This window comes from Buteo buteo, chromosome 7, assembly GCF_964188355.1.
Source record: "Buteo buteo chromosome 7, bButBut1.hap1.1, whole genome shotgun sequence".
NCBI lineage: Eukaryota > Metazoa > Chordata > Aves > Accipitriformes > Accipitridae > Buteo > Buteo buteo.
Genome location: NC_134177.1, coordinates 33,187,047 through 33,209,808, shown reverse-complemented (window position 1 = coordinate 33,209,808; position 22,762 = coordinate 33,187,047). Strand labels below are relative to the sequence as shown.

Genomic DNA, 22,762 nt, shown 5'->3' with positions numbered 1-22,762 from the left:
CGGCGGCGGAGGTTCGAGCAGCAGCGGCCGCCCGGTTCCGCGTCCGCAGCTCCCGGCGATCGGCAGCTCCCGGCGATCGGCAGCTCCCGGCGATCGGCAGCTCCCGGCGATCGGCAGCTCCCGGCGATCGGCTCCGCGCAGGGGCCGAGCCGAGCCCCGCGCTTCGCCATCTCCGAGCTCCGTGCCCGTCCGCGGGTGCCCTTCCCCCGCCGCGCCGCCATGCCGCGGTGGCCGGTGCCGGCGTGAGAAGCGAGCGGCGGGACCCGGCGGCCATGCGGGGCCTGGCGGGCTGGGCCGTGCTGGTGGCCCTGGGCGAGTGGCTATGGGCGGGCGGCGTGGTGCCGCTGGCAGACTTCTACCCCTTCGGGCCCACGCAGGGCGACGCCGCCACGCGGAAGCAGGACGACGGCGGCTCCGAGCTGCGGCCCCTCTCCCTCCCCTTCCCCTTCTTCGGCGCGGGGCACACCGGCCTCTACGTGAGTACCGGGGGGCGGCGGGGAGGGCCTCCTAGTTCGTTTTAGTTTTAAATTACTATCCCGCTCAGATGGCTCCAAGTGCATCTGGGTTTCCGCGGGGGCCCTCGGGTGGTCCGCATTGAACTCGGAGCATCAGAGGAATGATGGCGTGCTGAGGGCGTGAGGAGATCCGCTGGGGTCCTGGGCTTGGGAAGCGTGCTGGGCCCCCAGCTCGATGGGGCCAGGGCCACCTTGGGTGGTGCAACCAGGGTCCTGGCCCCGCCATGCTGGGGATGCTGGACGAAGCGCTTGCCCGTGGTGGGGAGCCCTGGCCTTAGCCCTGGCTGCAGCCAGAAATGCCCCCGCCTCGGGGGACTGGCCCCTGCAGCAGTGTGCGGTGGGGGTCCCAGAGGTGGGGAGTGGGGCATGGCTGGTGGGCAAGAGCTCGGAGCAGGCATGCTGCAGCCCCTGGATGGCAGCCCTCGCCGGGGAGGAGGCGTCAACGGGGCTCTGGGTGCAATGCAGAATAAACACAGCTGCCCTTTGGGTTGTATTGCAGCGGGCTTGGCTGGCTGCTCTGCACATCCCACTCTCTCTCCTCTCCTCCCTGTGCCCGCTGGGACGACCGGGTTACTGGGACCCCAGCTGATGTGCTCCCTTGCAGCTCCTGAGCCACCTTGAGGGGACCGTGGCTGGAGAGCTTGAGTCATGCCTGGCCCCTCGTGTCCCCCACGGCTGTGGCCGTCAGGTAGAGGAGCAGCTCCGAGTGCCCAGTTGTCCCTGGAGCCTTTTGGGTGGTGCTAGTCCCAAATGCCAGCCCTGCATCCTGGGATGGGGGTCTGTGCTTCCCACGCCAGCTCTCGCCTGGCGCAGTGAATCCTCCAGCATCCTGGTCCCTTCTCCCTGGTTTGACAGACGATCCCAACCCAGCTGACAGAGGAGAGGGCTGAGCATCGCCTCAGTGCAATCTCAGAGCTGGGCTAGTGTACCATCCTGCTGCCTCGGATAAGCACAGGAGATCCTTGGTCCTCGCCGGTGTTTTTTTTCCCTCCGATAAAAGAACCAGTCCTGCCATCTGGCAGGAGGGACCTGGGCTTGGGGCTTGAGTCATGGTGGGAGGATAGAAGAGACTGGGAGAAGCCAGGTGATGTGATGGATGTCACATATGGGATGCCCAGCCCAGCTCTGGGTCTTGGAGGGGCTGCAGGGGTCAGAGGGCAGTACATCCCCCTCCCCTGAACCTAGACCCCCCTGGTTCTGCAGGGCCAGCTCACCTGCCCCCATCATGGGGGTCTGCTTGGCAGGGCTGCTGCTGCCCGGGGAGCAGCTGTCCGAGGGAAGCTGGTGTGGGGCTGGGCTCACCTGGAAACCTTCGTCCTTGAGGGCTGCCTCCAACCACCGCCTCCTTCTTTGCAAAAACCAGCAACAACAAAAAAAGCCCTTCTTGGCTCCGGCTCTCTCCCATCTTGCTTTAATCAGGGGAAGAATGTTCCTCTGTGGACACCGCGGGGTTACAGAGGCTTTGGGAAACAGGAATCTTCTTCCCCTTAGTCACAGCAAGGACTGCTCTGTGCTCACATGGAGGGGCTGGGGACCCTCCTTGGGGACTGGGGACCCTCTTCAGGGGCTGCACGAGGCTGTCACAGCCCATCATCCTCCCCCCCCCCTCGCCCCCCCAGCCTGGGCCTGCAGGCAGCCGGGGCGCAGGCATGCTGGCTTCGGCATGGCTCCTGGCGGGACGCTGGCTCCCAGCTCCTTGTCGGCACGCGAGCATGACACTGCTGCCTGTCCCTGCCTGCTTCGTGCCAGGGCTGCTCTCTCCGCTGGAGAGCCTCTTGCCTGCACCGTGCCCCCCCTTTCCCACCCTGCAGCCCAGGGGCTTGCCGGGCCAGTGCTGCCGGAGCCAGGCATTGCACGCTAGGGAGCTCAGCTGGGGGGCTGTGTACTCCTGCCTGTCCTGCTGTTGCTTGCAGGCAGCACCGCAGGCAGGGGAGTGGAGCAGCTGGGAGCTGCCTGCCCCACTGGGATTGCCACTGCAGCAGGGTGCTGGCAGTGTCTCCTCCTGGGAATTTGGGGGGTCAGAACAAGAGCGTTTCCCTTTGATCCCTGCCCCCTTGCTGCCTGAGCAGACATCAGTGCAGGCAGGGGTTTTCCTCCCCTTCCTCCCTCTCCCTGCATCCCCAAGCCAGGAGGCAGCACTCCAGGCAGCAGCATCCACTGTCTCCAGCTTCCTTCCCTGGGCTGAGAGCCGCTTCCACCATGTGTCCCTGGGCCAGGCATCCCAGGACCCTAATTGCCGCAGTTAATTAGCGCTGGGGAAGGGCTCAGAGTTTGCAGTATCTTGCCCCGGGTGTCTGGCATCTCCCGCTTTAATGAGAGCAGCCTGCTGAGGCCCAGCCAGCATGGGGGGCTTTGCGTGGGTTGGTGGCATGAGCCCATTAGCTCGACCACTTGTTAGCTCACTTGCAGCACCATGCATGCCGGCGGGTGGATTCCTGCCCAGCAAGGCTCCCCCCCATCCTGGGCCGGTGGCTGCCTGGCTCGGGCACGACCTAGACCCCAGCCCCACAGGCTGTGTGTCAGCCGTAAGAGAGCAGGGAGCGAACAAAACAGCCCCTCGTCCCCGCCAAGAACACCAGAGTGAGCTGGCCAAGTGCACTGGGTGCTGTTTGTTTAAAGCGCTGGGGCCGCCGCAGTTTTCTCAGCTGTTCCCCCTTCCCCTGGCCTGGCTGCAGCGGAGAACAGGGCTGGGTTTGTTCGGGCAGCTGCCTCCCCGCAGCCGCACTCCAGCGAGCGAGCGGCTGGGGTGGGGGGCTGCGGGTGCCGGGGCACGTCTCCGCTTCCAAGGGCAGGAAGGGGAAGCGCTCCAATGTTTGTGGAAAGAGGGGGTGAAAAAAAAAAAAAGGTGAAATGGAAAGCACCTCTAAACATGGATTCCTGCTGGCGGCAGGAATCAACCGTGGCCACCCGTTTCTTTCCCTCCCTTTCTGCAGGTGAACAACAACGGGATCATCTCATTCCTGAAGGAGGTGTCCCAGTTCACACCGGTGGCCTTCCCCATCTCCAAGGACCGGCGCGTGGTGGCTGCTTTCTGGGCTGACGTGGATAACCGGCGGGCAGGCGATGTGTATTACCGGGAGAGCACTGAGCAGCCCATCTTAGAGAGAGCAAGCAGGGACATTGCACAGTATTTCCCCGAGTTCCCGGGGTTTTCCGCACAGTGGGTCTTCATCGCCACCTGGTACCGAGTGACCTTCTTCGGGGGCAGTTCGTTTTCACCAGTGAGTAGCAGGGGCAGAGCAGCCATTAATTTAGGGGTAGGGGTTTTTGTTTTTGTTTTAAAAGGAGCATCTTGCTGGAGCTTCGGTGCCTTCCACAGCAGTGGCACTCCTGCCGCATGTGGCACAGAGCCGTCAGCAGGACTAAGCTGACCCCGGCGGCTCCATCACGATGCCTTGCCGTGACAGAGCAGCGCCAGGCTGGCAAAACCAAACTCTCCTCTTTGTGCTGTGTGGAGGCTGCAAATTGCTGGTGTCCCCCTTCTGAGGCAGCAGCAGGGTGGTGTTTGCCTGCCTGCCTGCAGTTATGCTGAGGAGCTGGTCGCTGATGGGGTTTGGTGCCTTTCTTCCAGAGGACTGATAACCACATTTCTCCCCATTTTTCCTGTTCCCCTGGCAGGAGAAGTGAGCTATCCTACTGGCTGGGGTGCTGGGCGGGGGGATCACAACACCTTAGGGTTAAAAATAATTAAACCCAACTGTCTTTTCTTGCAGAGGAGGACTGGGGCTCAAAGAAACACCTTTGCTAAATGCTCTTTCCATCATTTTATTTTCTGACTGGTTTTTGGCTGGCTCACCTGTCCTCTTCCTGCCCACTCACTGCTTTCTTCCCTTCCCTGCTGCAGGTAAACACTTTCCAGATTGTTCTCATCACAGACGGCAAGCTCTCCTTCACCATCTTCAACTATGAGTCCATCACCTGGACCACGGGTATGCACGCCAGCAGTGGGGGGGACTTTGCTGGGCTCGGCGGCATCGCGGCGCAGGTAAGCGGCAAACGTGGCCCCTGGGACGCATCCGCCCTGCAAGCTTGTGGCTCCTGGTTTGGGGTTTTTTGGAGGTGGAAAGCCTTCCCCTGCTATTTTTTTTTTTTTTTTTTTTTTTTTTAAGTTCTTAAATATCCGTGTGTGCTCTGGCTCCCAAAGCCAAGACCATACAGGGGGCTTTGTTATCCCAAAACCACAGGTCTTTGCCTTGGCTGCTGCCTCTTAGTCCCTTTTCCTTCCTAACCTCAGCCTTTAAGAGCAGCTGCCGCAGCTAGCACAGCTTTTGCTTGTATTTTTATTTCATCCTTGTGTGCGTTTTTGTATTTAAGGGAAAAAAGGCCAACACCCACACCCGCAGAAACCCCAGTACCCGTTCGGATGTGTGAATTTACTGGCAGTTGATCCGTGCTTGGCTCTCTGCCCGCCAGCCTGCAGCAGGCAGGATGCTGCAGGTGGAGAGGAAGCGGATGGGTTTTGAATCCCAGGGGAGGGACCGAGTGGGCAGGGTGGCCACTTCGCCCCGTCGTGTCGGCTGTCGTCCCGACGTGTGGACAGGGCTGAGTGCTGGCCGGTGGCTGTGGAAGGGGACAGTCAGTCTGAGCGATGCTGCTGCCAGTGCTGAGTGGCAGGAGAGATGAGCCCTCATGCTCTAGCCGCCTTCCCCCTTGCACTAGTGATGTCTCTTTACTCTCTGCCCTTGTCCTCCCAGGCAGGTTTTAACGCCGGTGATGGAAAGCGCTACTTCAACATCCCCGGATCCCGCACCGATGACATCGCTGACGTGGAGATGACGACAAATGTGGGTATCCCCGGGCGCTGGGTGTTCAGAATCGATGATGCCCAGGTGCAAGTGGGGGGCTGCAGCAATACAAGTAAGAGGACAGCAGTTAGGTTTATTTAACTCCCAACCCAACCCCACACTGTTCTCCAGCCCCGTCTTTCCCTGCCTCAACCCCCACCTCTGCGGGGTGGAGGAGGTGGCTCGAAGGGCTTGGGGAGGGAGGGGAGGCAGCCATGGGGGGACTGTCCTCAGTGCCTGCTGTGGCTGGGGATGGCACCCACAGGTGCCCCGGGGCTGGGAAGGGGCTGGGAGAGCAAATGGGGAGGGGAGGAAGACTTTTGAGACTAAAAGAGCCTGCGCGGAGCTATGAGGGAGGTTGGGGAGGAGGTGACGGTGCACAGGCGGGACCCCGCCGGCCCGCTGCCGGGCAGGGCAGGGCACAAGGGGCTGGCACCCTCGGGGAATGCATATGTCCGTAAGTCCCAGGTGGCTGGGGCGAGCCATGTGGAGGGCTGCTGGGTGCCACTGGCCGGGGCACTAGGGCTGGGCCACACTCCCCACCCCAGGGGTCCTGACACATCCCCTGCAGGGCTGCTAGCCTCCCATTCCTCATCCCTGCTCCCCCCCAGCCATGTTTTCCCACCCGTGATCTGCGTGTGTCTCGCGTTACTGGTGGGTTTGCTGTACGCGGGCTCTCCTGTCCCCCTTTCCCTCTGCCCTGGGTGATAAGCGAGGGCACGTCCATGTGCCTCTGGCTGGCGGGGCTGACTCTATGCAGCCTCTCCCCCTCACACAGGAGGAATAAAAGAGCCCCTCTGTCCCAGGGGAGCCTGTGAGGAGTGGACCCTGCCCTGCCGTGAGGCAGGCAGCCCCCATGGGCTCCCCGAGCACCCTGGGGAGCCGGGCGGGCACGGGGATGGACCCTGGTGCTGGTGTGGCTGGAAGGCGGCGGGTGAGCCCTGCCGGGGCGCAGGCTGACGGGGGGGCACCGGTGTCCCCACAGCCTCTGTCTGCCTGACACTGCGGCCCTGCCTGAATGGGGGGAAGTGTATCGAGGACTGCATCACGGGGAACCCCTCCTACACCTGCTCCTGCCTGGCTGGCTTTACTGGGAAGAGGTGCCATGTCGGTGAGTGCCAGCCCTGAGCTCCTGGCACTTCGCCACGGGGAGCAGGTCTCGCTCCTGGCATCACTGCTGTGTGCTGGCTGTCCCTGTCCCTGCCCTGAGCTCCTGTCCCCACACGGGGCTCTGTTTCAGATGTGGACGAGTGTCTCTCCCACCCATGTCAGAACGGAGCCACCTGCCTCAATGGTGCCGGCAACTTCAGCTGCAGGTGCCTGCCGGGCTTCAGAGGCACCAACTGCGAGACCGGTGAGTATGGGGCTGCTGGTGTGGCAGGACTGGCTCTGCCACATTTGAAGAGCAGAGACCCCAGGCTTGGGGGGCATCGCCACTCTTGGCGGGCGGGGGGCGGGCGGGGGCGGCTCTTCGAGACTGGGGCTCCTGTGGCAGCCGCTGGGCTCGAGCGGTTTACGATGGCTGGTTGGATTTCAGCTTGATGCAGGCAAAGGAAACTTTGCTCTGGCTGTGAGCCCATCCTGCCGCTGGCAGCCCGCTCTGCCGAGGGCTTGGCTCAGCCCTGCCGTCAGCACCTCTCCCTGCCACCGCTCCCTTAGTCAGAAAAACTGGTGGTTAGTGCTTAAACAGAAGTCTTGGAGGCCCTGCTTTCGCAGGTGATGCTCTGGTCCTGAGCCTTTCGAAGCCAGCGGGGACTCTCCTGGTCCCTGTTAGGGGCCATGGTGGCCACTTTCCCCCACCGCTGGCCTCCGCCCGCCGGTGGAAGTGCTGCCAAAGTGTTTGGCTCCCAGTGAGCCTCCAGGCCAGTGGAGAAGGCAAGCAGGGAGTTGACTTTCAGGGAAGGGAGGGAGGGAGGGAGAAACGTCCAGCACAGCGCGCTGGCATCTGAGAGGCGCAAGGGGATGAAGGGTCTGAGCTGCCCAAGGAAGGGTTTTGGGAAGAGCCGCGGCTGGGGACGCAGCTGCCACCTCCCGCCGGAGGGTGTGTTGGTGGCTCCAAGCTGCACTCTGCCCGGCCCCAGCATCACTGTGTGCAGAGGATGCCACGTGCCGGTCCTGGGCCTGGGCTGATCCCTGCCCCCGCTCTCTTTTTTTCGGTGTCCCGCTGCAGAAGAGTCGCCATGTGAGAGCAGGGAGTGCCAGAACGGCGGGACGTGCCAGGCGGTGAACGGGACGGCAGCGTGCTTGTGCCAGCCGGGGTACACGGGGGCAGACTGCCAGACAGGTGGGTGGCAGGAGCAGGCACCGGGGGGAGATGGTGACAGTTCACGCCTCGGCAGGCTGCCTTCCCACCGTGCTTCATCCCCGGCTGTAGTTTTGGGAGGAGAGGGCTTGGTGTTGCCGGCAGCACTGATTTTTTTTATTTTTTTTTTTTCTGGCTGTCGCCTTCCTCCTCCCAAGCATCATCCAGGATGGGAGGCAGCGGGTGAACCAGCAGCCTGGCAGTGCCCGCGCTTGGCCTGACCGCCCCTCCCGGCCTCCCCTTGCAGAGGTGAACGAGTGCGAGTCCAGCCCGTGCTTGAACGGTGGGCACTGTGTCGACATGGTTGATAACTACACCTGCGTGTGCCTGGAGCCCTTCGTGGGACAGCGCTGTGAGACAGGTGCCTGCTCCTGCCTGCGCCCCGGGACCACCCGCACCAGGGACTGCGTCCCCCATGCTCCGCTGGCCATCACGGCCCCTCTCCCAGGGCCAGGCTCTGCTCATTACATGCTCGCTTCCTTTCCCCCCCCGCCAGACTCATCTTCCTGCGAGGACCGGAGCTGCAGAAACCGGCAGACGTGCAACTACATCCGCCCCGGCCGCTACATCTGCACCTGCTCCCCGGGTTATTACGGCAACAACTGCCAGTACGGTGAGTGGAGGCACGCCTTGCGCAGCATGGCACGGGAACTGGTTTCGGATGAGCCAGGCGGGAAGAGTCTAGAAGGGGCTGTATCAGCCGCAGGCAGTGCCAAAAGCTGGCAGGCAGCATGTGCAGAGGGGTTGTGGTGCTGCTGGGGGGGAGCTCCTTCCATCGGGGCTGCTCAGCTGCGGTGGGGTCTCCGGCATGAAGGTGGGCTAGACCAGCTCTGCCGTGGCTCCCCCCGTGATGGAGGGTGTTCCAGCTCCAGGCTGGGGTGGCTCTGGCTCAGCCTCCCCCTTCCCCACAGGTGGGCCCCGTGTGCCTGGCGCCTGCCTCTCCCACCCATGCCAGAACGCGGGTAGCTGCCTGGAGACAGAGCAGGGCTACATCTGCGAATGCCGGGAGGGCTACACCGGGCAGGACTGTCGAGACAGTGAGTACCCAGGGGGGTCTCTCTGGTGGGGTGTCATGTCTCTAGGGGAGTCCTCGTGCTCCTGAGAGGGAGAAGCAGCAGCCCCGGAGAGTCTGTTCAGGGCTCCTGGACTGAACAGTGGGTCCTGCTGAAAGAGGCTGTGCCTGGGTGTCTGGGGGGGGTGCTCGTGGCTGCTGTCCACCTGAGCTTCCCCCATGGGTGGCATCCAGCAAGGCTGTGTGGCCTCCAGCCCTGCAAGCAGGAGGGGTCCTGGGAAGCTCCTGTCTCCTCTCTTGCAGAACTCTCGGAGGGCTGTGAGTGTCGCAATGGGGGCAGTTGTCTGGAGGGGAATGTCACCATCTGCCAATGCCCGCCTGGGTTTTTTGGTCTCCTCTGTGAATTCGGTAGGTGAGGGCTTCTCACTCGCTGTGTCTGCTCCCTCTCCTGGATGCTTGAGCCAGGCAGGCTGCGGGCAAGCAAGGAGACATTCTGCCCATGCCTGAGCCTAGCACGGTACCAGGGGCACGCACTGAATTTGAGCCTGGAAATACTGTCCCCTGGTGAGGAGGCAATGCTTCCACCTCCACTGCTCCCCCTTGAGCTGTCCCTCTCCCAGCCCCTGGCCCCAGCCCAGCCCCCCTGGGTAGGGAGGGGAACCGCAGCCTTCATGCACTCCTGCTCCAAAGCTCGCTGAGCATCCAGGCTGGCCCTTGCCATTCTCACGGTCTGTGGTGTGGGGTACAGGGGGTCCCTCCTGTCTCATCAGACCCTGCAAAGTTAGGAGACCCCTGTTTCTGGCCAGGCAGCTGGCTGGGTGTCCTGCTGCTGGCTGACAGAGGCTGGTGCTGGCCCTGTGTTTGCAGAAGTCACCACCACGCCGTGCAACATGAACACACAGTGCCCGGATGGTGGGTACTGCATGGAGTATGGCGGGAGCTACCTCTGTGTCTGCCACACTGACTACGGCACCAACCACAGTAAGTCTTGTCCGCAGGGATGTGGGACCAGCCCCCGGGAGGGACACATGCGACGGGCCAGAGGTGTGAGCAGGGATACAGTCATCAGCCAGGGAGCAGCCCTTGCACCCCTGGTCGTAAGTCCTCAGTGATGCCCTGTGTTTGGCTTTGCAGCGATGCCATCCCCCTGTGACTCGGAGCCCTGCCTGAACGGGGGGTCCTGTGAGGTTCATGATGATTCATATACCTGCGAGTGTCCTCGAGGCTTCCTTGGCAAGCACTGCGAGAAAGGTACCCGTACAGAGCTCCCTGCTAGCCCCAGGACCTGGCAGGGGATGGCAGAAAAGCCTGGACCCTTGTGGGAGATGAGCAGCCGCTTGCTGAGCTGCAGCTGGAAGTGGGTGCAGGTTATCCCATCCCACAGGGTGAGGGAGGATTGTTTGGCTCCCTTCACGGCCCCTGATGGTCACAGCCGCCGATCCAGTTGTGTTTCCTGCACAACACCATTGCTTTCAGAGTTCTTTTTGCATGCCTGAGCTTCTGGCCTCAGGAGCGGCCGTCAGTCCCCAGGCATCATGCATCCATGGTCCCCCGAGGCCCCAGCACACATCTGCACGGGTGGTGTTTCAAGGTGTTGCTGAGGCCTGGGTGCACTCGGCTTTCCCATAGTGAGGGGTTTGGTGGGGTGCTGGTGGGAGGTGGTGGCTCTTGGGGTGCCAGCAGCAGGGGGTGACCCCCGCTCTCCACCCTCTCTCTGCAGCCAAGCCACGGCTCTGCAGCACGGGGCCCTGTCGCAACGGGGGCACCTGCAGGGAGGCGGATGGCGAGTACCACTGCACCTGCCCCTACCGCTTCACCGGCAAGCACTGCGAGATCGGTACGGCCCCACGGCCCCCACCCGGGGAGGAGAGGCGGCAGTCATCCCACTCGCTGCTCAGCTCCTGCCTGCCCTCTGTCCCCAGGTAAGCCAGACCCCTGTGCCTCGGGGCCCTGCCAGAACGGGGGCACCTGCTTCCACTACATCGGCAAGTACAAGTGTGACTGTCCCCCAGGCTACGCTGGCCGTCACTGCGAGATTGGTAGGTGTGAGCAGGGTGCACCAGTGCTGCAGGCTGCCTGGGGAGCTGTTGGGGCTGCCGGCAGAGCCGACAGTCACGGTGGTGGCAAGCGAGCCTCGCTGCTTGCTTTGAACCCCCTTCCCTGTAATTTGAAGTGCTTCAACTCTTCTTTGCACCCTGCCAGAGGTCAGGGCAGCGCTGCTGGGGGGGGAAAGGGAAGGGCTCCAGTTCCTGGCCTCTGCCAACTCTGCAGCAGTCGGTCTCTGCTCCGTTCTTCTTCTAGTGCCCTCCCCATGCTTCCTTAGCCCCTGTGAGAACGGCGCTACCTGCGAGGACCTCGGCGGGGGCTATGCTTGCACGTGCCCCATGGGCTATGTAGGGAAGCACTGCCAGTCTGGTAAGGGCCTTGCTCTGCCCCTGTCAGCCGGGAGCTCGGGGTGCCTCTGTAGGCCCTGCTCACCCCACCGTCTCTCCCCAGAGGTCGACTGTGGCGTCCCCAGCGAGGTGAAGCATGCCCAGGCCTCTTTCAACTCCACCAAGGTGGGCTCGCTGGCTGAATACCAGTGTGAGCTGGGCTACACCCTCAGTCAGCACAACCACCCCCGTGTCTGCCGCTTGCCAGGCGTCTGGAGCGACCCCCCCGAATGCGATGGTGAGGAGCACCGAGGAGTGGCTGAGCCCTAGGGGACAGTCCCAGTGGGCCATGGTCACGACCATGGCTTGGTGACCCCAGGACATGTACTCCAGTCCTCCCCTGCCCCTGTCTGCAGACAGAGCGCCCCAGGGACCCCTGCCTGGCGCTCACGTCTCTCGCCTTGTCTCTCTCCTGCCCAAATGCCCACAGAGATTGATGAGTGCCTGTCCCAGCCCTGCCTGAACGGTGGCCAGTGCAAGGACCGCATTGCCGAGTTCCTGTGCCTGTGTGAGCCAGGTTATACCGGCCACCACTGCGAGTCGGGTAAGTGACTGTGCTGGGTACGCTTCAGGGCTGCCACAGGCCACTATAGGAAACCCTTCCTCGTCCCACAGCCCCCAGGGCCTGAACCCCATGACCAGGAGCTGGGCTGCCTGCGGTTGTGTGCGCTGGCTTCAGTCTCCCAACTGCATGCTCAGATCAGTCTGCAGCGAGGGGTCCTCTCCCAGAGCCCCTGGCCAGCTCTGGATGCACTGGCAGGGAGACACTGCTCCCAGTTGGGCCAAGGAGCAGGCAGGGCTGCAGGGGCATGTGCACTACTTCTGTCCTCCCACTAATGGATGCCGTGTGGGCATTTCTGTCGCTGACGGGGCAATGGCTTCTCCTGAGGCATGCTAAGCCTGTGCAGAGAAGCCCCAGATCTCAGGATCTGGGTGGGAAGCGCCCTGCCTGGCTCCAAAGCTATTGGCCAAGATGTGGGGAGAAAAGAAGCTTGATGTAGCACATTTTTGGCTGTGCTGTGCTCCTGCTCCTGTGTATGCACATGGTCTTGGTTGCGTGCGGGTGCTGGTTGAAGGGGGTGATGGGCAGCATGGGGGCTGGTGGCACTCTGTGGCAGGCAGTTCAAGCCCAGCTCCCCAGGGCCTGGCAGAGGACAGTGGTGGGAGAAGGTGGGATGCTTGCTGTGGGTCAGAGAAGGGGACCTGCCACAGGCATCCTAGGTGACCTCTTGGCAAAGCCCCCCATGCTGCCAGCCATACCCAGGTGTCCCTGCGGGCATGTCTCCATGCCCAGATCCTGCTGCAGCCCCCATGTAGGGGCAGGTGTGGGGCAGTGGGCTCCTGATGGCCTCAGGAGCGGGGCTGTTCCTGGCTGGTGGGCTTGGGGGTAGCAAGCAATGTGGGGAGGGTCTGCACCCTGCAGGAAAAGCACTGCATTTCCAAGCTCCCCATCGCTATGCTGAGCTGGCACCTCTTCTCCCACCACTCCCCAGATGTTGATGAGTGCCAGTCAGAGCCCTGTAAGAACGGCGGGACCTGCTGGGACCTCCCCGGGTCCTTCACTTGCTACTGTCCCGAGGGCTTTGTGGGGACCCAGTGTGAGACAGGTAGGGACTTGCCCTTCCCGGGGCAGTGGGGGGCTGGACTGTGGGCACCGGCACGCTGCCAGGACCGGCACCGATCCAGGCGGCTGGTCGCTCTCTTGGGCACCTTGACCCCGAAACTCTGGTGGGGAGGGAGCGAGGAATGAGGTGTCTGCCAGTGACGGATCCCCTTTCAAAGGCGTCCACCCCATGCCAGGGGATGCAGCCACCACAGTGCTTGGGTGGGATTCTGGGTCCAGACCGGCTGTGCTGAGCCCCACGCTGTGCATCCGTCCTGCTGCCCCCTTGGGAGGGATCATTGCCGTGGCTTGCCTGTGGGAGCTGGCTGCCGGCATGCTGGGGACCCCCGCTCACTGCCGGCCTCCTCCTGCCTCCAGAAGTGGACGCCTGCGAGTCAGCCCCTTGCCGAAATGGAGGAGAGTGCGAGAGCTATGGGGGCTCCTACCTCTGCGTGTGCCCAGAGGGTTTCTTCGGCTACCACTGCGAGATAGGTGAGGCGGGCAGGGCAGCTCGGTGTGGGGCGGCCGCTTGGCTAGCTGGCACCACTAACGTCACTGGGCCTGACGTCTCTCCTGCAGCCAGCGATCCGTGCTTCTCCAGTCCCTGCGGGAGCAGAGGCTACTGCCTGCCCGGCAATGGCACCCACAGCTGCACCTGCAAAGTCAGCTACACAGGCAAGAGCTGCGAAAAAGGTAAAGGCCCTCAGCAGCGGCACCAGGACGTGGCGCGGGGCTCGACGCCGGCCCGGCGGTGGCCACCGTCCGCGAGGGGCTCGACGCCGTCCGGGACCAGCAGCTCTCCTTGAGGCGGGCAGGGCTGGGGGCCTTGCCTCCGCGGGGGGCAGCCCGGCCCCACCGACGTGTCGGGCGTGCGCTGGCGTGCTGAGCTGCTGCCACAGGCGCCGGGCTCCGCACGAGGACGCCGGGGACGGGTTTCCCTGGTCCCCCTGCGGCGACGGCGATCCCTCGGATGCCCTCAGGAGGGGAGGCCGAGGCGTCCGAGGGAAGCCTCTCGCTGCCAGCACCGGCCTCCCCGGGGCCCCTCGCCCCGTCTCGCCGGCGCCCTAGGCCTGGCAGGCGGCGGCAGGTGCTCGGCCGCCGGTGCCGCCGGGTGGCGGTGGCCGGGAGCGCTCCTGGCGCCCTGGCTCCTCCCGGGCCGGTGGCGGCTGGCACCCGCAGGGCCCCTGCCAGGCGTGCCGAGGGAGAGGGCCCCGTCCTCCATCACTGCCACTCTGCCTCTTGCTGCCGGGGTCTGTTCTCTAAAGATTCATGGCGTTACCTCTCCCCTTTGCTTTTGCCCACACCCTGAAGAATTGCTGCCACCAACCTCATTAAAGGTGGAAAGGGTGGAGGACACTGGTGTGTTGATTTCTTGGCACCCACCTGAGGACGCAGCTGCCAGGCAACTCATTGACGGCTACGCCGTGACGTACGTATCCCTCGACGGCTCTTACCGCAGGACAGATTTTGTGGACCGAAGTCGTTCTGCCCACCAATTGCGGGCACTAGCCTCCGGCAGAGCCTACAATATTTCTGTCTTTTCAGTCAAACGCAACGTGAACAACAAGAACGATATCAGCAGGCCCGTCATGCTCACCACACGCACTAGTGAGTAGCGTCCCTGGGGGGATCGCGGTCGTGAGCACCTGCAGCCCCCGCAGGCGCCAGGGCTTGTGCCACATCCCCCCTGTCACCGGCTCCAGCCGCAGCCCGGGCCTGTGCCAAACCCTGGCGGGTTTGGTGGTGCGGATCCTAAAAATCCAGCCTGGGGCCTTTGGAAAGCGCTCAGCACAGAGAATTGCTGTTCTCTGCTGTGAGTAAAAGGGGACAGAACACACCCGCAGCTCACCGGGCCCCTGCCCGGGGGCTGGTAAGGGAGCCGGCAGCGGGGACTGCTCCTGGATCCTGTTCATCAGGGCCAGGCTGCGCCTGCCGCACCAGTTACTCCTTATCACCGAGCGCAGGGTAGCGCGGGTCCCCGGTGCTGCTTGGCTGAGCTGGAGAAGCCCCCGTGCCAGTGGGCCAGCAGGGCTGGGCAATCTCTGACAACGAGCCCCATGGGCGAGTCACCCCATCATCCCGCCAGGCTCGGTGTGGGGATGTGCCAGAAAGAGCAGAGGCTGGCAGGGACCTCTGCTCCGCAGGCAGAGGGAAGGGGGGCACAGTGATGCCTCTGTGGGAGCATGGGCAGGCGGAGCAGCTGCGGTCCCGCTTTCTAGGGCAGGCGGATGTGGAATTCAAGTGCAAACTGAGGATGGAGGGGATTAGACCTAGAAAAGCTGCCCTGTAACGAGAAGGGGATGGTGGCAGGAAAGCCTGCGGGACCCATCCCCCCACCCCCGCAGCAGGCTGAGACCGACTGAAGCCCAGGGAAGGAGAAGGCACAGTATCTTGGGAGGCCTCAAGCCAGGGACGGGTGCCGGGGACAATGAGAACTGCGCTCAGGATGGCCTCCTGGGGTGTGCTTAGGTGGGCTTAGGGCCAGGGCCAGGCACTGTGGCTCCTTTGGAGCTGGTGGGGGGGGCTGGGACCAGAGGAGGACAGCCCCAGGGGTGCCATGGATGGCAGGAGGCCTTGCAGGCAGGGAGAGGATGTGCCTCCTGCCTGCCCACAGGTGGTGAGGATGGGAGAGTGTGAGCCCGGCAGGGCAGGTGGTACGGAGCTGCTCCTGCTGGGGAAGCCAATCCAGAAGGGCAGGCAGGACCCCCCTCTGCAGGGGCACGGGGAAGGGACAGGGCAACCCACAATAACCAGAGGCTGACCGCAGCCCTCTCCGCTTGCTCCGGCCAGGACCGCGTACGGTGGAAGGCTTTGAGATCACGAACGTGACAGCCAGCGCCATCACGGTGCAATGGGCTCTCCACCGGCTCAAGCACTCCACCGTCAGTAGGGTGCGTGTCTCCATCCGCCAGCCGGGGGACCTGGCAGACCGCACCGTGGAGCTGAACAGCAGCGTGGCCAAGTACACCTTCCTGTGAGTGGGGTGGCAGGCGGGTGCCGGGCCAGCTGGCCCTTCCAGGCTGCCCAGTTTACCCCTTCCCACCCCGACTTCCTCTTCCACAGGGACCTGCAACCAGGAGAGAGGTACATCGTCCACGTCACGACGCTGAGCGGCCTGGGGACGGATGACCACCCCTCGGAGAGTCTGGCCACGGCCCCCTTCCATGTGTGGACAAGTGAGTGGGGTTGCTTTCACCACACCCCACCGCTGCAGGGGCCCTGGGGCTTGGCAGGCCCAGGGCAGCCGCGGCTCATGGCCAGCAGGAAAGCTGCAGGGAGGGGAAGGTGTGAAAGCCGTCAGCCTGTCTGGCCAGCACAGCGGGTAGGAGGCATGCAGGCAGCTCTTGGGAAGGGCAGGCAAGGCAGCAGCACGTTCTCCCCTGCCAGATGTCGTTCACTGCCCAAGGGCAGCACGAGCTCAGCCCCACGTGGAGCCCACGCGGGCCTGATTCATCCTCTGCTGTATGGCAGCTGGAGGGCAAGGGCCAGACCCAGGTACAGTGAGGCCCTGTCCACTTTGGCAGGGAGCAAGCGCTGAGCATCTCCTCCCGGTGCATTGCACAGCTGGAGCTGGGCTGAGGGCTAGCCGCGGCATGGCCAGGAAAGCTGGGGCCCTGGCACGCTTATAAGGTGGCGTGTGAGCAAGTAGAGCAGTCGCCATTCGGGGACACCAGCGCTGACCCCTTTTCTCCTTACCTCCTGCCTGCCTCAGGGCCTCTACCCCCCCAAAACCTCACCGCCTCCCGAGTCACCACCACCTCTGTGTCCATGGTGTGGGAGCAGCCGCCCACCGGTGCCGTGGAGGGGTACATCATCAACGTCACCACCGCTCAGAGTGTGAAGAGCCGCTACGTGCCCAATGGGAAGCTTGTGTCCTACACGGTGCGGGACCTGCTCCCTGGGCAGTGGTACCGCCTGTCCGTGACGGCTGTGCAGAACACGGAGCAAGGCCAAGTGCACAGTGAGCCCATCCACCTCTACGTCACCACCTGTGAGTGTCTGGCTCGCTGGGGCACTGCCAGTTTGCCGCAGCACAAGGGAGGCAATGAGCTGATGGCGAAGGGGGGCAGGGGGTAGGAAACCAGATGACCAACAGAGTAACAAGCCCATGGAGACTTGCTGCCCCAGAACCAGGTGCCTGCAGCAGGCTGTGGGGACAGGATACAGGTTCCCTGCAATGGGAGGTGGGGGGTTGCAGGGTGCCCTCCGTTAGCAGAGGGCAGATGCAGAGGTACAGCTCGGTGATGCTTCACAGGGACGAGGGCTCACAGCCCAGGCATGTGGAAAGTGTGCACATGTTCCCAAAGAGCCCTAAATGGCAGCCTGGGGACCAGGGGACTGGCTGGGAGTTGGGTTGCTGTGCTGACTCATGGCCTGCCTCCTGCTAAGCATAACCCTTTGGTCTGCAGTGCAGAGGGATGGGGCTCCGGAGAGACGGTGGAGCCAAGGTGGACACCCCCGGGTCCTGCGCAACAGGCTGCCCCCAGCTTTCCTGCCCGAGCTCCGCTTGCTAGCGGATCGTGACACAGCTGAGGAGCCCTCGCCAGCCCCCAGGTAGGCACTGCTCCAGCACTCCTGGCTCTTCACCAGCACTCGGTGCAAGCATCGGGCTGAGCACAGCCCCTTTTCCCAGATCCTGTGTTCGGGGGTGCGCATGGTCAAGCCCTGCTGGGTTGCGCCTCTTGCCCGCCTGCTGGGGTCCTGAGCCAGGCAGGCCCTTGTCCTGTGAGCAGGTCCCCTACGCTGCCTGCAGCTGAGCCCGCAGGACTTGCACCAAGCCTGATGCCACCCAGCAAGTGCTTTATCCAGCTGCCTCCAGCCCTAGCGCATGGGGCGGCTGTGGCCTGGGGGACCCACAGTGTTCTGTACCCTCATGGCTTTCCTGTCCCAGGTTCACCGAGCTGGTGGATGGCAGAGGGAGGATCAGCACCAGGTTTGGCACTGCGCTGAGTAAATCCATCACTGTGAAGACACGTAAGTGCTCTGCTGTCTTTCTGGTCTCCTTCTGTCACCCAGTGCCATCTCCTATGCCTCCCCCCCCCCGGACAGGGTGGCAGCCGGGCAGGCTGTTGTAGGGCTGGGGGAGCCATAGAGGAGGGCAGAGCCCTCCCACCTCTCCCTGGGCAGATGAACATCTGACCTGCTTGCTAGACCCCTATCCAGGCAGAGGGGTGACACACAGCCAGCTGGGGAGCCCAGAGAGGGACTTTTGGTGACAGGAGGCAATGCTGGCTGTGGTACAGGCTGGCCTTCTTCCCTGCCAGCAGGAGCCCAGGCAGTGATCCTGCAGCCCTCCAGCACAGCCCCTCACACTTGAGGAGGGCACCTGGGCAAGAAGCCCCTCACTAGCCCAGGACTAGCCCCCCCCTCCATTGGCCGTCCCTGGAACACCAGGGATATAAGTGCCAGCTCAAGATATCCTACTAGGCCTGGGAACCCCACACTGTGGGGTGAGGAAGGGGCCTAGCACACTTGATGGCTGTGTCCCACAGCCCTCCAAGAAGGGTGAGGGGGTCACCCTAATTCTAGGGGTGCCAACTGGGAAAGGCTAAACCACTGCCTCAGGCCTGACCAACTCCCTGATGGCTGTGGGCAGGCTGGATCCTATCAGAGGGGCTGCCTTTGGGTCTGGCTCTGGCTGGAGGTGACATTTGACCCTCTCGTTGCCCAGAGCCGGAGGCTCCAGTGAAGCTGGAGAATGCCGAGGTGTCCAGCCAGGGCAGTCTAGCACTGCAGCTGCACGAGGCAAAGAGCAAGAGTAAGTCCAGGGGGAGATGCATGAGCAGCAGGGACCCAGCCTGGGCCCCACAGGCATCCTCTTGTTGCTCCCCTGCTGGGAAGCACACAAGGGACATGGCATGGGCCACTGCCAGCTGCCCCATCCCTGCTCGCCAGCTTGCAGCTCTCCCCGGAAGCACCCTGGCACATTAGGGTGGGGTGGGCAGGGCTGTGCTGTGGCCCTGGGGTCTGACAGCCATATGTGTTTTGCAGGCGAGGGGCAGAACTGCTCCACAAACCCCTGCAGGAATGGAGGCACCTGCACCAGGGACGTCGAGTCCTACCACTGTGACTGCCGCCCGGGATTTAAGGGCCGGCTCTGCGAGCTGGGTGAGTGCTGTGCTGCTGCCAGAGGGCCGAGTTCCCTCTGCCTGGGCACGTGCCCAGCCTGGCAGCTGTCCCAGCCACAGGTCGCCCAGGGCTCAGGTCACCGAGCACACTCTGTCAGCACCTGGCTCCTTCCAGCTGAGGGGGCTCCCACCATGCCCAGGCTTCTCTAGAGAGGGCTGCACTGTGTCAAGAGCAGAGAGAGGGGCTGGGCTCTGCTTTTGCCAGTTGGGGCAGATCTGGGAGCGCACGTCTGCTCCCCGCTTCTGGCCGAGCCCTCCACTGCTGCCAGGCAAGTCAGGCTCCTGCCTTGTCCATGTAGTTATCTGGGCACTGCGAGGCTGGGGGCTCTGCTTTTCCTGCCTGGTCAGCTCTGTTGAGGCCAGCCCTCCAGGACAGCACAGGGGAAGCCAGGGGGGCCTTGCCACCCCCCTGCCACGGGGCACAGGCAGGCAGGGCCAGAGACGGGCTTGTTGATAGCTCCCCTCTCCTGTTCCCCAAGCAGCCTGCAAGAAGGTGCCACACTCGTGCACGCGGCTGTACTCGGAAACCAAGTCATTCCCTGTGTGGGAAGGAGGCACCTGCCACTACCTGTGAGTACTGCCTGCAGGTTGTGCTCCCCGCTTCCCCTTGTGCTCAGAGCCGGGGATGTCTCCCTGCAGCTCAGCTCCGGGGAAGGGAGAGCGAACGCGAGGCCATCGCAGACCCCCGCTGGCAGCTGCCAGGTGGCTGCAGCTGCCCTCTCCCCAGCGCAGGCTGAGCAGCCTCGTGTGCCCTCGAGCCCCTGGGGCTGCCCCACCAGCTGCGTTTCAGGGCAGGGTGTTGCTGAATTGACAGTCCTATAGCGATGTTACTCCCCTATGTGGCAGTGAGGTTGGATTTGGTGTGCGTGACCCCCCTCCAGGCAGCAGCAGATCCCCTGCCAGCTCAGCTCCTAGCTGCCTCTCCTGTCTGCAAGCAGAGGGCTGGGGCCAGCCCTGCTGTAATGCCAGGGCATGGGGGCCTCTGCTCTGCCCCCTGTCTCGCCCAGCCTTCCTGCAATGGAGGCACAAGGGCCTGGCTGTGTGGCGTCAGCCCTCAGGCATAGCAGGCTCAGACCTGTTCCTACCGAGGCTGGCTACCGCAGCCTGGAAGGAAATGGTGGAGACCCTCAGACTTCCCCCCTCGCACTCATAAAAGCAGATCTGTCCCTGTTATTCCCTACAACTCGCCCCTCTGCTGTGTGTGCAGGTACAGGAGAGTCTACAAGGTACACCAGGACATCTGCTACAAGGAGAGCTGCGAGGGCACCGGTTCCGAGAAGACAACCAGCAGGTACAGCTAGCAGCAGCACTCCAAGCACGCCAGCCTTCCTGTGGCCCGAGACAGAAGGATGCAGACAGTTGGCATCACCCAGCACACACAGGGATCCCCACGCTGGGGGTGGACTGGGAGAGGGGTGCAGGCACCCTGCACAGAACAGAGTGTGACGAGCGTATGACCGAGGCTGAGATGTCAGCTCTGCATGCCCTCCCTGTGAGCAATGGCTGTGGGGCTGCAGGGCTGACGCTGCTCTCCTCCCTTCTCTTTCAGAAAACCAAGCAACAGTCACACACTGAAGAAGCCATAGAGTAAGTACCTGCTCCAGGCCCTCCTCAGCCACGGGCGGGGGCAGCTCCTGCCACTGCACTGGGAGTTGGGGAGGAGAAGGGTGGAGGCCAGAGTGCAGCCCAGGCTCATGCTGCCATGTCGAGGGGGTGCGAGGGCTCTCCAGCTGCCGTGCTGGTCGGGCTTGGGCACACGGCTGGGGGCTTCTGTTTCTGGCTGGGGTGGAGGAGCAGAAGGCAATGCTCTGCTTCCCTGCAGCTCTGCAGCTGCATGAACAAGAGATTCCTGCACAGAAAGGGCCCAGCTGCTGCCTGCCTGTGCAAGGCAAAGGCTGGAGCCCTGGAAAGGGCAGGTCCCCTTCTCCCAGCCCGAGATGGGTGCGCAGTGTGGGAAGAGGCAGCTGTGGGGCTTTTGGGGGATTCTGCACACCAGCTCATTCTTCTCCTGCTCCTTCACAGGGTTCAAAGCAGTAGAAACTTCGTCTTTCCACATCTAAGGGCTTTTGAAACACCAGGAAGATCAGATCTGCTCACTGGGTTGAACACAGCGGGGGAACCTTCCTGCCTGGCATCAGCCTCTCCCTCTCCTCCAGCCCGTTAGGGACATGCAGCCGGATTGGCACGCCGAGCAGCACTCCCCTCCCTCTGCCGGACCAGCACTGCCTTCGCTCTGGCTTGCCTTACTCCGGCTGCCTCTCTGCCCCTGAGGAGCTGAGCGCCAGTGTACTGCAGTGGCTGGCTGGCTGCCCCTCGAGGGGACCAGCCCCGCTTAGCCCCCCTCCACCTGCTCTGCACGAGCAATGGGCTCCCAGCTCTGCTCAGGCATCGGTGGGGCTGAGCCCAGCTCCCTGCCACCAGCATCTGCACCAACCTGTTTTCGTAATCCAAGGTTATAAATTACCTATAACCCCCAAATAAAACAGTTTAATGCAGACCGAAAAGCCTTAGCTATCACCTGAAATGTGGCCCACAACAATCTGGTTGGAGGAGACCTTCCCTATGTAGACAAGTTAGAAATGGTGAGCAGCTTCCCCCAAGCAGCGAGGTGAGTGCGGGCAGTGGAGGCACATCCCTGTCTTCTCTGCTCTAGCGGGGGAAATAGAGGCAGCTTCTACTGCCTGCCTTTTTTCTTTGCTTTGTAAAGAATCCCTGGTTTTAACCAAATTTCTAGCTCAGAAAGCAATAGAGCGCCTAGAAGGAATTTTAAAAGTGATCTGTAGGGTGAAATTTATCAGCTGAGGTGTTAAAACCACATTTGTTCTGATGCTGATTGCCTCTAAGCCAGGGCAGGGCACAGCATAGGCTCGGTGATGAAGCAAGCTCCCCGTGCCATCCCCCTGAGCTGCTTGCAGCCTTTATGTTCCCCATGGCACCACCCCGTGCCCAGATGCCAGTGCTGTGTTGTCTGCGCAGGAGAGGACCAGCATGCAGCGGCTGCCCCACCAGCTGCAGCAGGGCAGGCAAGGAAAAAGTGTAGCTTAGAAACGTTCCTAGTTTTTGTGAGTTTGTATGACAACACTAGTTAAACATAGATTTGTGTATTAACGTACACAGTGTATATTATAAATTAATACATACCAGAGATATATCGTAGTTATGGTATAGAGTGTTATTTCCCCAGCAGCTTGGGGAGCATCCCCGCGGGGCTGCCCTCCCCTCCCATGAGCATCGCAGTGCGCTTTGTTATTCAGCCATAAGTGTCGAGCTGCAGCCCAGAAGATGCTCTCAGAGCAGAACAGGGCCAGGAGTTTCGCTGCTCCTGCCACCACCCTCTCCCTCCCAAGAGCCGCGTAAGAGTGCTCTGCCCGCAGGAGCGGCTGCCGAGGCATCCGGCAGCAGCCTGGGAGGGGCAGGGCCAATGTAAAGCCAGGACCAGCGTGATGCTCCCCTCCTGCACAGGCTCTAGCTCTGCTCCCAGAGAAGAACTGGAGTCAGAGATGGACTTGCCTCATTTTCCTCCTGCTGCAAGGTGAGCCCAGGCTTCCTGCCTCCCCCAGGGAATGAGAAGCCAGTCCTTGCCTGGAAGAGCAGGGCCAGGGGAAAGCCAGAACAGTCTCTGCTGCCCCCGAGGGAGGGGAGGTTTTGGGGCTGCTTGCACCCCTACCTTGTCAGCCATGCGACCAGCGCCAACAGAGGTTGCAAAGGTGGAGGTGGCCCCGCCATGGGACAGTCCCCTTCCAGCACAGCCCCTGGGCCCAGCCAGTGCTGCTGTGGGGCCTGTCCCCACAGCGAGGGGAAGCACGGCCCTGCTACGAGCCGGCACAGCATCCTGCCGCCTCCCGCCCCACAGGCAGCACAATATGTAACGCAGCCAGAAGGTTTTAACCTAGCCTTGGAAATAAATTTGTTATTTTGGTTTGGTTGTTTTTTGTTTTGTTTTGTTTTTTAAATAAAAACGCTTTATGGAAACTGGTTATTTTTTT

General features: G+C 62.6%; 1 protein-coding gene across 6 annotated transcripts; it reads left to right on the top strand.

The window, feature by feature from the left end:
* On the top strand, positions 1–22,759 carry SNED1 (sushi, nidogen and EGF like domains 1). Of its 6 annotated transcripts, none has more exons than XM_075032335.1 (33): positions 1–476; positions 3,449–3,736; positions 4,360–4,500; positions 5,210–5,372; positions 6,285–6,410; positions 6,540–6,653; positions 7,470–7,583; positions 7,849–7,962; positions 8,098–8,214; positions 8,513–8,638; positions 8,917–9,021; positions 9,481–9,594; positions 9,748–9,864; positions 10,334–10,450; positions 10,536–10,652; positions 10,915–11,028; positions 11,110–11,283; positions 11,476–11,589; positions 12,539–12,652; positions 13,027–13,140; positions 13,228–13,341; positions 13,960–14,256; positions 15,439–15,622; positions 15,712–15,824; positions 16,361–16,639; positions 17,058–17,202; positions 17,540–17,622; positions 18,320–18,406; positions 18,640–18,756; positions 19,256–19,346; positions 19,984–20,067; positions 20,326–20,363; positions 20,799–22,759. In XM_075032335.1, the coding sequence occupies exons 1-32, from the start codon at positions 273–275 to the stop codon at positions 20,360–20,362; spliced, it is 4,338 nt and encodes a 1,445-aa protein (XP_074888436.1). In that variant the 5' UTR covers positions 1–272; the 3' UTR covers position 20,363; positions 20,799–22,759. The 6 variants fall into 6 exon arrangements, with proteins under 6 accessions (XP_074888436.1, XP_074888431.1, XP_074888434.1 ...); XM_075032330.1 differs by having other exon boundaries at positions 124–476; positions 19,259–19,346; XM_075032333.1 differs by lacking the exon at positions 12,539–12,652 and having other exon boundaries at positions 124–476.
* The last annotated feature ends 3 nt before the right edge of the window (positions 22,760–22,762 follow it).